General features: G+C 37.1%; 1 protein-coding gene across 2 annotated transcripts in view; it reads right to left on the bottom strand.

The window, feature by feature from the left end:
• Positions 1-15,589, bottom strand: part of LOC123756503 (uncharacterized) — a 34,188-nt gene that overhangs the window by 17,189 nt on the left and 1,410 nt on the right. The window contains exons 1-8 of one of the 2 annotated variants that reach the window (XM_045739744.2): positions 12,920-13,058; positions 12,590-12,674; positions 10,099-10,186; positions 7,965-8,337; positions 5,783-5,870; positions 4,909-5,005; positions 4,491-4,665; positions 1,534-1,621 (exon numbers count right to left, since the gene is read on the bottom strand). In XM_045739744.2, the coding sequence (XP_045595700.2) occupies positions 1,534-1,621; positions 4,491-4,665; positions 4,909-5,005; positions 5,783-5,870; positions 7,965-8,271 (755 nt within the window). In that variant the 5' untranslated portion in view covers positions 8,272-8,337; positions 10,099-10,186; positions 12,590-12,674; positions 12,920-13,058. Of the gene's footprint in view, positions 1-1,533; positions 1,622-4,490; positions 4,666-4,908; positions 5,006-5,782; positions 5,871-7,964; positions 8,338-10,098; positions 10,187-12,589; positions 12,675-12,919; positions 13,059-15,589 lie in introns of those variants that run through there. The other variant, XM_045739743.2, reaches the window with a different exon arrangement.

Here is a 15,589-nt window from a genome sequence, read left to right as displayed (position 1 = left end):
TCATATTCATGTCTTTGTATTACAGTATATACACAGCAAGATTGTACTCTCAGTGGTGGCTTATGTTAGACTTGCCACCATCTGCCACCCTTATATTGGCGACAGGATCACTTGAGAAAGTATGTTCTCAAGTGATGGGGCTAATCTATTGTTTTATGATGGGAATAAAAGTAACAAGTGTCTGGTGGGTGATACAAGTTAAGGCTATCATATAAGAGCTGGCTTTGGAAGCTTCCAAGAATGTTAAGTTAGAAAATAAACAAAACAAAATTTAGTAGAGCATAATGAAATGGTACTTTGTGTGGCACCTCAGTAGCTTCCCAGAGCTTAAGGAATTACAGTACAGTAACACCATAAGGCTGTTCCCTAAACAGCAGCCACCCAGCAACCTCCTCACTGTAGTGCAATCAGCCTAGCCCCAAAATGTTATGGAAAAGGGTGAGAACAGAGAACTACGACACAGCACACTGAAAGTGGCATTTCATTACACTTAACAATCTACTTCTGTGCTAGCCCCAGCAATTGCTTCCTGGAGCTACTAAGGATGACTTTCCTGACAGAAAACAGTGGGAAAATGCAAACCGGCTGACCTCTGGAAAAAGAAGGCAGCTCTCGGAATATAATGAAGAAAACCAATCAGTTACTTTCCAGTGACTAGTGCCACGCAGCCATGTCAAGGGCATCGAACTTTAAGGAGGAAACAAGCAACAAATGCTCAGTTTTAATGCCTGAAGCCTTGAGCTCTATCTTGAGCCATAGACATGTGATAGTTAAGAAAATATAAGATGATGAGATAGTTAAGAAATGCATAAAGAGATATATATTCAGACAGCAAAACTGGGCAGCTATCCAGAGGACCTAAGAAAGTCAAGTTAGAGATAATGGAACAGCAACACAAGAACCACAAGTAGGGGAGGCATAATATCACACCAATATGGTCCCATAAGTGAAAACCAACTAAAATGTTCCTATGGAAAAGCAACTTGCTAGAGGGTAAACATCAAAATTCTACATGAGGGGAGGCGATGACAAAAACTGACCCATCAGACAAGAGAGTTCAGGAGATGCAGAAAAAACGCCAGAGGTAATAGAATACTGCCTGAAACGCTTTGCGTAATAATGGCTTTAGGCATTGTATGTACTAGCTCTATCTATAAATTCATCAATATTTGTATCACCCCTTGTATGTATGTACTTTACCTAAATAAACATTTGAATTTGAATTTGAATTGAGAAGGCCCAAGCCAACATTAGAAAGGTAGCCAATGACAAAACCACCCCGAAAGCGAGTAGGAGTAACTCACCCACAGCTGAGCAATGAAAATAACAATACTGTACAGGCATTGGATATCAAGCAACAAACCTGGAAGGGCCAAGTGAGCATGAGATGACCACTGCCACAAAGTCAGAACACATCTGAGGAGTCAAAGAGACAGAAAAGACAACACATATTATCAAATTATATTAAATTAGGAAAATTAGATTGTGCTGTATTTGCACCAACAAATGCAAAATGGATTAACAGCAACTTACTGGTAAACTGCATTGTGGCCTTTCTGTGATATTTCAGTATGTTTCTCACCGCGAATCTTAATAAATTTCCTCGTGACATCAACAGACCCTGTGTGAAAAGGATTAATTTAACATTTATGACTTATTGTTCTTAACACTATAATAGGTGCTATATTGAATAATTCTAATAATGTTTACAAACTTCTTTTGAACTATAAAATATTCATTATCCTAACCACCTAATTTTCACCTAAAAAGGTGAAAATATTTAAGTATCTGGGCCTAAGGCATTCAGTCACTCCCTTTGGTAATATGCCACTCTTCCAGGAATATGGCACATGTCAGTCTGGACCATTATAATCTTCTCATCTCCTACACAGTGGGATTCTTTTTCAAATGTTTCCACCATGCACCCATCTTCATTACCTTACACTTGTTGGGGTTGAAATAAAAGCCAAGTGTCTGCCCATTGTTGGAGTTTGTTAAGGTCTTCCTGCAGCATCATCCTTAGTTTTTACTTTGCTAATTAGTGTTGTGCTCTCTAAAAATATGGACATATGAATGCACTTCATCAAGTAGGCAATTCACAAAGATTAGGAAGATCAATGGTCTTAGGATTGATCATTGAGAGTCTCTGCTTGCTACATCCCTGCAGTCTAACTCACCCTCTCTCTGACTGTAACCAACTACTTCCTTACTCAGTTTAGTGTCTTACCAGTAATACCAGTATGTCAAAAAATGTATATATTTATCACTCGGAACATTCAGTAATAAGTTGATTGTTTGTGATGTGTGTCTATGTATGTATACATAGAGGAACACGTTGTACTGAACGGGCTGAGAATAGCTTGAGCTACCTTATCCCTTTGTGTGTATAAAAGGGGTCTCTCATCTCACATCAATAAACTTATTTCAATTTCAATTTCAACAAGCATGCCTTCCCATTTAATGTGCTAACTTTTTATAGTACCAATACCAAATGTTTTCTAGGAGTAGGAAATTTTAGTCTTTTTTTTTGTTGACACATGTTGGTAACCCCCTGCCATTGAACTCTATCATGTTTGTCAGAAATTAATTTCCCCTTTACAACTCGTATTACATCTTTATTACAAAGTTTGACCCTATCCAAGTTCCCTACCATTCTCTTCATGAATACATATTAGTAATACTGGTCTGTAGTCTATTGCTTCTGCTATGTACCTATTCTTGCATATTTGAGTTACATTTGTGTTTTTCAGATGTTTTAGTCCTCAAATTTTTAATATGTTATTGAATATCCTAGTTAGTGACCAACATGAATACAGTACTATATTGCTGTAGCATCTTTCAGAAGCCATGTTAGTAATTGGTCTTACCCTACTACTTTTGTTGCAACTGCAAAGGTTCTCCATTTGTCTTTTTACCTACTATATAGCAATTACTATACTGTAAAGAAGGGCCTTTTCTCAAATTTGGTCAGATGGTGGTTTTCCTGGAACCCTCTTGATTTTCTTCACTCATCAACACTATGAATTAGGTGTTTGTGGGACTCTTTGTTTACTAGTTCAGGATCTGAGCATTTCCACCTTTTCATTACTGAGATTTTTACTTGATCTGATCTCAATGTGCATTTGTTCCTTGGAGATAGGCAGGTATTGGTCAATTTGCCCTTCTGGATACCTTGGGTTCCCAGACAAGGGCAGCATGTCGTCCAGCTTCCTTGTGCTTTTCTCCTGGTTGAGGGAGGTCAAAATGCTCTCACTCATGGTAGAGTACAGGAGTCCTGTATTCTGTGGTTTCCTTGTTGGGCTTATTCCTGAGATTTGGCTCTGGGGGGTGTGGCTATTCTTGGCTTTAGGGATCAGTTTCCAGTACTGTATTGTGTAATTTACATTTTGATGGTCAATCAGGACTGGATTAAGATTTCTCCAATGTCTCCCTACCTCCACATGGTGCCTGACAGGGGCATCTTTAGAAAAGTTTCCCGCAGCACAGAATGTGAGAAAGTCACACTGCTACAAACTGGCGTTCACAATGTTCCTCTCCCTAGACAGAGTGAGATATTGCCTTTGGAGGCATCTGAGTGACCAGACAAAAAGAAGTATTTCATGATAATTAATGCCTTATTCTTATCCAACCCTGCATTATACTAAAGTATCTATATCCAGATGCTGTGATAAAAAGCATACAAACTGAAAGCTGTTTACCAGAAATTAAAGCATTGGATATTGACACTTTTCAAGGTAAATGACCAGCAGCCTCACTAGGTTAGGTGGAATAATTTTTTTTTTTTACACAGGCGAGTACATAAACAGATGACTTTTGACTTCTGTTAACATGCTGAGAGCTTTCCTTTCCCATAGCTCATGGTAAGCTTACTCACTAATTTTACCTGGAACATGACCCACCAATTGATTAACAACCAATTAGTGGATACTCAATTACTGCTGAGTGAACAGAGGCAATAGTTAAGGACAGGTGCCGAGTCAATCCTCCTTGACCAGAAGACGAACCTGGACCAAATTGCTTGGGAAGCACGGAGCAAGTGTGTCACCACTGTGCCACTAACGACTAAGTCAGTAAAAGCAAACATATTGGATACCTTTCACATCACAAGATCAAGCTATTGTACCACTAGCCAATATCAATTCTTAACTGAAAGTAATCTCAAAATATTAACTGTCTTTCATTTATTTAAAAAACCTTATTGCATTTTATGATGGCATGATTAAGAAATCTAACGTGGTTGTTACAACCAACACTATCTTACCCAATATATGAAATAATTTAGTTTTAGATAACGAATAAACCGATTAAACAATACCCTGTATAGTAATAACAAATAATCCCGATGCCTAGCTAGTTACAATTCTTTAGACATTAAGAAAACAAACACCTGTCTTCTTAACGCTCTAAGTTAGATACTTTTCCCACATTACTTTAACACAGCTGTGAAACATCACAATAATTCTGAAATTCTAAAGCAGCAGTAAACTCACAAGTGTACTCTGGAGACTTGCGTGCCTTGGTGCCTCCATCTGGAGATGTTGCCTTGATAGACTCCATGACAGAGTGCATAGGGACAAAAAATAACCATCCTGTTTCTACAGTATCACCAGAAATGAGACTTGGACTGTTTCCATATGCAGGTTTATGATCTTCAACATCTGGACCCTGGAAGAGAAGAAAATGTTATTACATACTTCTAGAGTTCTACTAAACACAAATTCAAATTTTAAAATATATTAATATAATATTTCCCAACTACATATTTAGACCTGGTATACTGTTATGTATTACAAAAGCAGATAATGGTTATCTTCAACTCAACAAATGCATGAATACTGACAGTGGTAGATAAGGATGAGATAAATCCAGAATCTTTTGCTGCCTCTAATATTTTTGAGGCAAGCTAACCTTAAGCTCCAAGTATCGGCGAACAAGCTGTGTCCACTTTTTACGAGCTTCAGCAACGGTTACTTCCTCTGACATGCCCAACTCTTCTAAGATCTCACTGAAAAGATTGATATTTAGAATTAACTGGAATACAGCTTAACAATTTTTGTAAGAGGTCCATTCAAACATCTTTTTCTTTAACCCATTAACGGGTATTAATGGAATACACAGTATTCCATTAATGTTAAGAATTAATTAAAATAATCATGAATCCCTACTTGGACACAACCTAGCAAATGTGGAGAAAAAATCAGCGTTGAATGTAACGAAACACCATTTTCTGGGTGAGACCCAGAGGCTCCCTGGAGCTATTCGGGCCGATATGAATGTATTAGACCATGGCATCAATGCCTCTCTGAGTGGGCCAGGTTCTGGTTCGTGGTTCCCGGTAGGCCTAGAACTCCATTTGCTTGACTGGTGCCACGATCTAATACAATCATATCAGCCTGGATAGCTCCGGGAAGTTGAAGGGGCTCCCCAGAAAACACCAAAGTAAATAAATGCAGTGAAAATTGTCATGATGGGAGACCAGAAGCCCATCTGACTTCAAATTATTTTGTTGCCTCCCATGACTGCTGGAAGACACCATTGAGCTACTGGAACAATATGGATAACATCGTGTTCAAACACTGAGACAAAACAAATTGTCATTTGATAAACACATTACACTAGAGATGATCAGCATATGACGATAACTGCATTTTGAGGGTTATGAGACAAATCAGCCATGAAAATTGTCAACTCATATTTAACACTTTAAATTGTCCAAATAATACTTACACACTTAGGTAATTACACAAGCCATATTCATAAAAAAATTCATTAATGTACTTACCCAAACACAGGAGTAGGTCCCAGCGCCACCATGTCTGATTCTTTGGCTCCTCGAAGTTCAATAAAACGAAGGGTTCTGGTCTCTGTCCCTTTAGGTTATAATTTTTGAATTATATGTTACTCCATAAATAATGCTTACTATAAAAATAATGTTCTGTGTATGTACTAATAACTAAATTAATCATCTATATATAAAATATTTATAAGAGAGAATGTCTGTCTGTTTGTTTGTTAGTTTGTCCAGGGTTATCGCCCAGATGCTTGAGGCTAGCCTTACCCAATGTTCACACATGAAGCATGTGGGGTAGGGAAAATCCACTTTGGCTGCGAGGTGACGTGAACCTGTGACCACAGCATTGCCAGCTGCATACTGTAGCACTAGACCACCGTGACTTGTAAAAAGACATACAACCGGATTTCTATTGAAATCACAGGAAATCTGGAGGTCCCTATTGAAGCCAGTCCAAGTTTTTATGTATAACCCACAAGAACTCAGGTGGAAGGGCAGAGTGATTCAACACCGTACTCCCCAACTTCACATACACACAGAAATCACACTAACATAAAATATATCAAAGAGCTGGCTCCTTGGTGGTTGGACCAGCCTTGATTTCAGTCACAGCTTGCTCAATGTCCAAACCCAAGCATTTTTTCCATGGCCCTGCCTTCATCGGAAGGTTGGCCCAGCGACTTATTTTGCTGGCTCGCACTTCTCCGCTCTACACACCTAGAGTTCGTGACGTGTCTTTATTGCCATCTTTAGAGTGAACTGGTGGCTTCTTTACAGCCGGCGCATCACAGTGGCTAATTGTATTTCACCTATGTTCCTCTTCTAGGCGATAGTCTGGGATTTCATGGCACTCCTTTCACCACTTCTTTTCCCCTTATCATTGTTCTTTGGTATCCAAGCATGTGGTGTGCTCCTTTCTTTCTTGGCTATTTCTTGATCAGCATCTCATGCTAAATATTGTCAGTTTGTATTGAGACACTGATGGAGCCACTGCAGCTTGCATTCAGTGTCAATACTACATTGGCGTCAATTCGCCAGCGGTCTCATGCTTTGTTTCACTTCTGGCCTGCTAATCCATCGCCTGAACCTGCATGGTTTTTGGAATATATTCTCACTTTTCTTATTACTTCTTCCCATTTTAATGTGTCCCATTAGGGCCATGATTCTTTTTCCAAGGCCTTGTTTTTGGTGTCACTTGCTTCTGGTTGTTGTGTTGGGAGGCTTCACACTCTCCTTGGGTGTGGTTTCTGCCGACTCCTGTTCTGGCGTGGAACTAGTGGGATGGCTTCTAGAGGGGCTTTTTGGATATTGACTGGTTTGGCTGTTAGCCAGTCTCTATGTCCAGTTTCTACTCATTCAATCTCCCAGTCCTATCATTTGTGCAGGTTCTGAAATTCCCTTGGTTTCAAGACAAGCATGATATGATTGTGGCAAATATGTTGGTAACACAAGCTTCTGGTGCTATTTCCATCGAGGATTTGACAGTGACCTCAAATTCCAATTCTTTCACAATACTCTCGAAAGCAGGGGTGACCTTTGCTTTGGGGAGTCCAAGGGCTTTGTTCCTGGCGCTCCTTACCTTCCTCCTCCTTGGTCTTTGGGCTCCAAGTTAAAATGAAGGCTTTGATCCTTCCCTTCCCCTTCTGTGACAAGAAAAGATTCCATGAATTTGGGATAGAATGGTGAGGGTCCGTGGATGGTCCTTCTCTGGACCCCTCATTCTCAACTCTGAGAGTTTGATCCTTTGTATCACAGCATGTGGGTCACTCAATGGTGGTTTCAGCTAGTCTTGCCACTATCTCCTTTATTTAAGCCACAAGATTATTTGCAAAGGTATGTCATGATGGGAATAGAAAGCATGAAAGTTGATTAATAAACAGAAAAGTAACCCTATAACCAAGTTTGTAATAGGTATGGTATATATAGTGTTTTTGCTGTTTTAAGTCATATTTTATGCTCTAAATACGTCTTAATACCTACATTAAGCATATTCATATACTGTATATATATATCTTGTTGATAATAAGCAAGTTTTACAAACCCAACATTCACTCAAGTTCCATCTCTCTCAAAATTGTATATGTCCCCAGTGTTATATTATCCTACTTACAATACAGTATATCACACAGTCTTGTAAGAGATCTGTAATATATAAGAAAATACCAGTACTTACATGTGTCATCTATGTCTGCACCATCCATCTCTTGTGAATTTTCATCACCTTGTGATTCATTCATATCTTGAGAATCTTCATCTTCATAACATTCTCCCATATTTTCATCTTCATCTATAATGCCATCTTCCTCCTCCTCCTCCTCTTCTTCCTCCTCTTCCTCTTCTTCATCCTCCTCCTCTTCATCATCATAGTCTTCCTCTATACCATGTCCTCCATGGAATGCCTTCACAACCGATGCCTCAATTTCATCAGCAACAGAAATTGGGAGTACCGACGGTGGCATAGTGAGCAGTGCATCGTGCATGGCGGCATAGAAAGGCCATGATGGAGGAGCTGCATCTTCAGGCTCTAGGGCAGGTTGGCTTAGTTCCTATTGGAAAAAAAAAAATTTTAAAGCTCACAAATTTCAGAATTCATTACAGTACTAATAATGACGATTAGATAAGTTTATTTTTTTATACAAACTTTTCAAAATAACAGACTGCTTAGTGCAGCAATTAAATATTATCAGGCTTAAAAGAATGTACTGGTAATTAAAAATTAAAAACTAAAATTAATAAACTAAAAATTAATAAATTAATAATCGACTAAAGAACAATGTGAAAAGATAATTATAAACTAAAATGATACCTGTACTTTAGATCACTATATTCAAGTACAGTATAAAATTAAAATAAACAGCATCGAATGTACTGAAATGCCATTTTCTGGGAGAGCCTCAAGAGGTTCCTTGAAGCTATCCTACTTATATAGTGCTATATTAGTTGGGTTCATCAGTCACATGATGACTGATCTGGTCCCTGGTAAGCAACAAGAGGTCTGCAACTGATCACCCCTACTAATATAGCACTATATCAGTAGGATAGCTTCAGGGAGATGATGGGGCTCCCCAAAGAAAATTATATAAATCAAACATTTAATATATGTAATACCCTTTTCTGGTGAGCAAGTAGTAATCACACTGACCTCTGACATCCACACTGACATACTGTACTTGGAGCCGGGACCAGGTTCTGGCTCTACACAAGTTCTATATATAGCAAGGGGATCTTGGGAAATCAAACCCAAAACTGAGAAGGACCAAAAACACTAAATATAAGGGCAAGAAACAGGGCAGGAACTGAGAACTGAGGGTCCACTAGAAAAGGATATTTCACTCTATTCAACAATTGATTTTTCAGTAGCTCATCAATGGTACCTCAGTAGAGAATAGCTTTTGCCTACTTCTTCCCTCAGTTTTGTAGGCAACAAATGGGTGCTCTAGTCTTGGACTGGTTTATTTACCCCAAAGAGTTGGTTCCCCACTTGTGTCCTGCTTGTGGGGGCCATTTAAATTCACCTTTGGGGTTAAAATTTTGGAGTATTTATTTCCCATTTTTGTCTTGACCCTGATGCCCTTTTGCATTCCATCCAAACTGTGGTCTGGACATTGTCCTTAAATCATTGGCGAGCTGGTCCTACTTCTCTGGTGGCAGGTTCTCTTCCATCTTCAGGCTACCATTCTGTTTGTCTGTGATAGAGACCTTTTGCTGCTTTGGCTGCATTTTTGGCATCTTTTTCCATGGATAATATCTGAGCCTGTTGCTTTTGGCAATCCTACAGTGTGTTTGCTTAGTGATAATCTTTGGATGTTCTGCAGCCATGCTGCACCTGTGTTTCCACAAGCATTTAGATTGCAGCTGATACTCTTCTTTTTGGGACACTGCTTTCTTACCATCATATCCCACAGGTTAGCCCTTTATAGCGTTTCTTTTGCTATTTGTCTTATGTTCTCACTTATAAAATCTGTCCTCCTTTGCCGAGGTAGTGCTTGTTACATCACTGTTTGGGTTGTATACCACAACAATGATAGTTTTGTCTTGTTTACCTCAGGTCTTTATTTCTTTCTTCAAGCAGTAGCTAGTTTTGTTTTGTCTTGTAGAGAGTCAGATTCTGGTTCTGGCTCCCAGTACATCAGCATTGCACTCAAATGGTGTAGTAATATTCTTAAGACTTCACTACCTCAACACTTAGCTCACAAGAAAGCATATCATTTCACTCAACATGTGGTTTCAGGAGCTGACCCCACCACCCCCATGAAAGTGGGAAAAGGGTATTGATAATGATATATTGTAAGTGTTAGTAAACTTACCTTATATCTAGTTACAAGAGAATCCCAGTACCTACGAGCCTGATTGGGATTAACTTGCCCTGTCAAACCCAGTTCATCTATTATTGATCTGAAAGAAAACAGGTACAATATGTCAATTTATAAAATTCTGTCAGTATCAATACAATACAGTACAGTACTAGTTTAACAATTTATTTATATTAAAAATAGGACTTTGAACCAAGTTGCTCCCTAGAGCAGTTGAGCTGCAGCCTCATTGGTCATACCATGAGACAGACTTGACACTCCCTAATCAAGACCTGCCAACAGCACACACAAGAAAAGGCAAGGATCACAGAGATTAAAAAATAGATTACAAACGAAAAGTCACATTAAGCTGGTAAGTGAGACTAATGGTGGCAGGACAGACTGTGTATTCATACATGGGTGACATTTTTTTAGTCAATCTATGATCCTCATATTCCATTACCTCGTTAACCAAACCTTTTTTGATCCTGGTTCCTGGTAGGACTGCACAAATCTCAGGGTACTAGTACAATTTGAAAGCTTAGTGCTACTAGTGTTTAAGATCAGAGGAGCTACTGAGGTAGCCAAACCAAGACCCTGGATCAAACTGAAGGAAAGCTAAAAGTAACAGGTCTGTCCATCTGTCTAAAAACAGCAGAGCACACTGTAAAGTTGAAAACAGCAAAGTTGGACTGGGAGCCAGCTAAGGGATTCATAGGATAAACAAACCTCCCCAGCACTTCAGAACTGGCAATTCCACAGCAAACAATTCAATAGGAATGATCAGACACTTGAGCAGACATATACAGAGTACAGAAAAAGAAGCCCATCCAACATTTGTGAACAAGGGCATAGCTAGCCCTGGGATTATCAGGAATGTTCATGCAATGCCACTTGAATTCAGAAACCTGACAGGTGCTGAACTCTGTACCATCAAATAGCAGGAGCAAACACAACATGCAACAAATGCACAGCTAACCATGCCAGAGCCTCTACTACTGACCAAATTGTACAGTATATACTGCTAAGGGCAGGCCATTTGAAAAAGATTCTTCATTGTGGGGGGGTTAATTTATCCTCAGAGAAGAGGACTCTGGTAGATGTCAGTTGTCATGTTGGTGTCAGGGAAAGAGACCAAGCTTGAAAGAAGGTTAAATTTAATAGGAAGCAAGAGACAAACAAACTGGCAGTCATGTAATGAAACAGACATAGTAAAAGGTTCCTGTATATACCAGGTACATATACTGTATACAGTATACTGGGTCATACAAGGGGCTAGGGGTTATATACAAATTGTGGAATTATAATAGAAACTGGCATTCTATGCACTAATGAAGTAATACAATAACTTACTAACGTTTACAGCTTTATAGCCTTCTCTTTAATAAGCTCTATCTTTAATAATATATCCAATCTTTAATAAGCATATAAAACATACATCTGCTGAAATTTTGAAAGAAATTAATAATTTGATATTAAAAAAATTGTAAGGTATTTTCATGCAGTTTTAAGGACACCTTTTTTTCTATATTATTTCATACAAAATCTCACTAGATGCACTTGTCTGTGCGTTGATAATCAATAATGAACCAAAAAACATAATATTAATACATTAATTTTACTTTCTGCAACAGGTGCCACAGTTTACCAAAGTTGGGGAGGAGAAGCTTCTTAGGCTTATCCAAGTTTTTTTATACCAACAACTAACCTTCCCCAGGATGCAACCCACAATACTTGGCTAATTCCCAGTTAATTATTTACTGCACGATGAACATGGCCATCAGGTGTAAGGAAACATGCACAACCTTCTCATCCTGCCTGGGAAGTGAATCCCAGAACTGACTACGCTGACCACTACAGTGCAATCATGTATACCACACTACACTGCAAGTCAGGTATATATATGTACAGATATCCAGTATGTAAAGTACCATATAATCATATATCTAATCAATTATTATTTATATATAAAAAGATGGATAAGTGGGTGGCAATAAAAAAAAGTAATCATGATGAATTCTGAGAAAAACAAAAAAAATTTCAGTCACACAATGGGACTGGTAGCTGAGTGGACAGCGCGTGGGACTCTTAATCCTGTGGTCTGGGTTCGATTCCCTTGCCGGCAGAGACAAATGGGCAGAGTTTCTTTCATCCTGATGCCTCTGTTACCCAAATAGGTAGCAGTAAATAGGTACCTGGGAGTAAGACAGCTGTTACGGGCTGCTTCCTGGGGAGGGGGGGTGAAAAAAAAAAGTTAGTAGTTAGTAACAGTTGATTGATTGACAGTTGAGAGGCAGGCCAAAAGAGCTCAAGCTCAACCCCCACAAGCACATCTAAGTTAATACAAATGTGGCTAAAAACAAACATGCAGTAATCCAGCCCACATACCATACATGAATGTTCATTACCAGCAACAACTATGGGGTGGAGAAAAATAAATTTTGTATAAATTACAGCAGCCAAAAAAGAAACAAGAGTAAGCTATTAAGAATCTAAATCAACTTACTGAAACACATAATCTGGAGTTTCATTACTGTGAATCTTCAAACGGGCTCTTGCTTGAATAAAACAGTAAGTCTGCTCATCTGTCCCTGAAAAAGAGTCGACATCTCAAATCAATAATACATAATACAAAATAACTGCAATACAACATGAAAAAATTGATAATATGTAATCATGAAAAGAAACTGAAAATTTCATGATTATACAGTACTGTATTAATAAAACGGTACATAAAATAAAAGGTGTTTGATAACGTTTTTAAATGCCTTATGAAATGTTAGGTGAAAAGGCAGAATACACAAGCGAACAAAAACCAGACTTGAATTGCTATTACCTGAATTTACCCGAGGACCAACATCTTTTTAGTGGGCGCAAATGGGACAGGAAGCTGGAAAAAATCCCCCCCATTGTTCCTAAAAAAAATTTTACCGTTGAATTTTAGAAAGAAAATGTCTTGGCATTTACAGCTTCGGTGGTCAGGCAATTTCACGTGTTTATTATTTCATGGGTTGTATGGGTGAAAAAGCATCTCCTGTTTTCTTTTCCACATTGTGGCTTGTTGAGCTTAAAACTGTTGCCCCTTGAAAGCATTCCATATAACCTTTTTAAAGAAATGGTTCGGATTCATATCTTCAAGCTTGTTCAGTATTTTAAAAGATTCAATGAGGCCAGCCCTGTCATGTATGTTTGCAGTGTTAGGCTCTCAACCATTGTTGGGAAGAGAATCGATTTACTTATGGGGATGAGTCGATGTAGTCGATTGAGAATTTTAGTTCAAAATTCAATACAAATTTTGTCAATTTGTATTGAACTTTCTTCAAAACAGATATAGTACTTCCTGTTGAAGGTGGGGTTACTATGCATTGTTTTATCCATTCTAATATTTTACCATTTATTTCAAGTGCTTGCAGTTCCCCTTGCGAGACTTTACCTATGTAAATAGGAGGAATAAACAATTACCAGTAAGCACTTACAAAATTTTATTTTTCAGGTATTATGCGAGTGAGAGAACACATAATTTGGATGTGGTTGTTGTGCTGGAAACATTTGTAGATGACAGGACTTTATGAGAATTATGCAAAGATTGCTGGTTATACCTTATTAGATGGAGCAACAAGTGGTGCCCGGGTCTGTCTTCTCTCCCTCTCCTTTCACCCAATTATTATTATTTATTTATATTTATATATATATATATGTCGTACCTAGTAGCCAGAACGCACTTCTCAGCCTACTATGCAAGGCCCGATTTGCCTATTAAGCCAAGTTTTCATGAAATAATTGTTTTTCGACTACCTAACCTACCTAACCTAACCTAACTTTTTAGGCTACCTAACCTAACCTAACCTATAAAGATAGGTTAGGTTAGGCTAACCTAACCTAACCTATAAAGATAGGTTAGGTTAGGTTAGGTAGGGTTGGTTCAGTCATATACCTACGTTAATTTTAATTCCAATAAAAAAAATTTACCTCATACATAATGAAATTGGTAGCTTTATCATTTCATAAGAAAAAAATTAGAGAAAATATATTAATTCATGAAAACTTGGCTTATTAGGCAAATCGGGCCTTGCATAGTAGGCTGAGAAGCGCGTTCTGGCTACTAGGTACGACTATATATATATATATATATATATATATATATATATATATATATATATATATATATATATATATATATATATATATATATATATATATATATATATATATATATATATATATATATATATATATATATATATATATATATATATATATATATATATATATATATATATATATATATATATATATATATATATATATATATATATATATATATATATATATATATATATATATATATATATATATATATATATATATATATATATATATATATATATATATATATATATATATATATATATATATATATATATATATATATATATATATATATATATATATATATATATATATATATATATATATATATATATATATATATATATATATATATATATATATATATATATATATATATATATATATATATATATATATATATATATATATATATATATATATATATATATATATATATATATATATATATATATATATATATATATATATATATATATATATATATATATATATATATATATATATATATATATATATATATATATATATATATATATATATATATATATAATATTATATATAATCAGAACAAGTAATATACACACCAAGCAAACACACAATGTAATAATGATGTATTTTTTATTATTTTTATTTTGATGCACCACTGTAACAACATTGTCAGGGCCAGATGTAACTGTTTTCGGGCCCTAGGCCGAAACAGCTAAATGGGACCCACCCTATGGTCAGTCTGGCTATTCTTGAAGCTATAAATTCTGACAACTAATAGTACACAATCATGTGCACATATGGTATAGAATACCTCTTGAATGAATAGTAAAACAAGAAATATTCTTAGTAGCACAAAACCCCCATTTCAGACTTCTTAGAAGTCACTGGGAGTTGCAATAGAACTAATCCTGTTAAATAGGGACAATGGGAGCTGACTCCCAACCTGCCTATGACAGTCCCCTACCACCAACGTATCACCCAGAAAATTTGAATGCATCTTCCCCATGCATCTGCTCTCCAATGGACATATTTATTCTTTTTTATACAGACAGATGGATGCACTGGAAAGAGGGAAGGATGTTGAAGGAGAGGAAAAGAGAGAATGGGGGGAAGACCGGAGAAGGGAGAGAAAGCGGGAGAAGGGAGAGATAGAGAAAGAAAGAGGAAAAGGGAAAGTGGGGGATGTTGGGGGTGAGAAGGGAAGACAGGAGGATAAGGGGAAGAGGGTGGCCAGTGGGAAATGGAGAGAAAGGTTGGGGAGGGTGGGAGAGAGAAAGAAAAAAAGGGAGATCGAGAGTGGAAGTGGATAAGGAAAAAGGTGGAGAGTGGGGAGGAAGAGAGAAGAAATTGTGAGAGATGAGAAAAG

Source organism: Procambarus clarkii, chromosome 25 (assembly GCF_040958095.1).
Source record: "Procambarus clarkii isolate CNS0578487 chromosome 25, FALCON_Pclarkii_2.0, whole genome shotgun sequence".
Classification (NCBI taxonomy): Eukaryota; Metazoa; Arthropoda; class Malacostraca; order Decapoda; family Cambaridae; genus Procambarus; species Procambarus clarkii.
The sequence above is the reverse complement of the archived record's forward strand: the minus strand, read 5'-3'. Positions and strand labels throughout refer to the sequence as shown.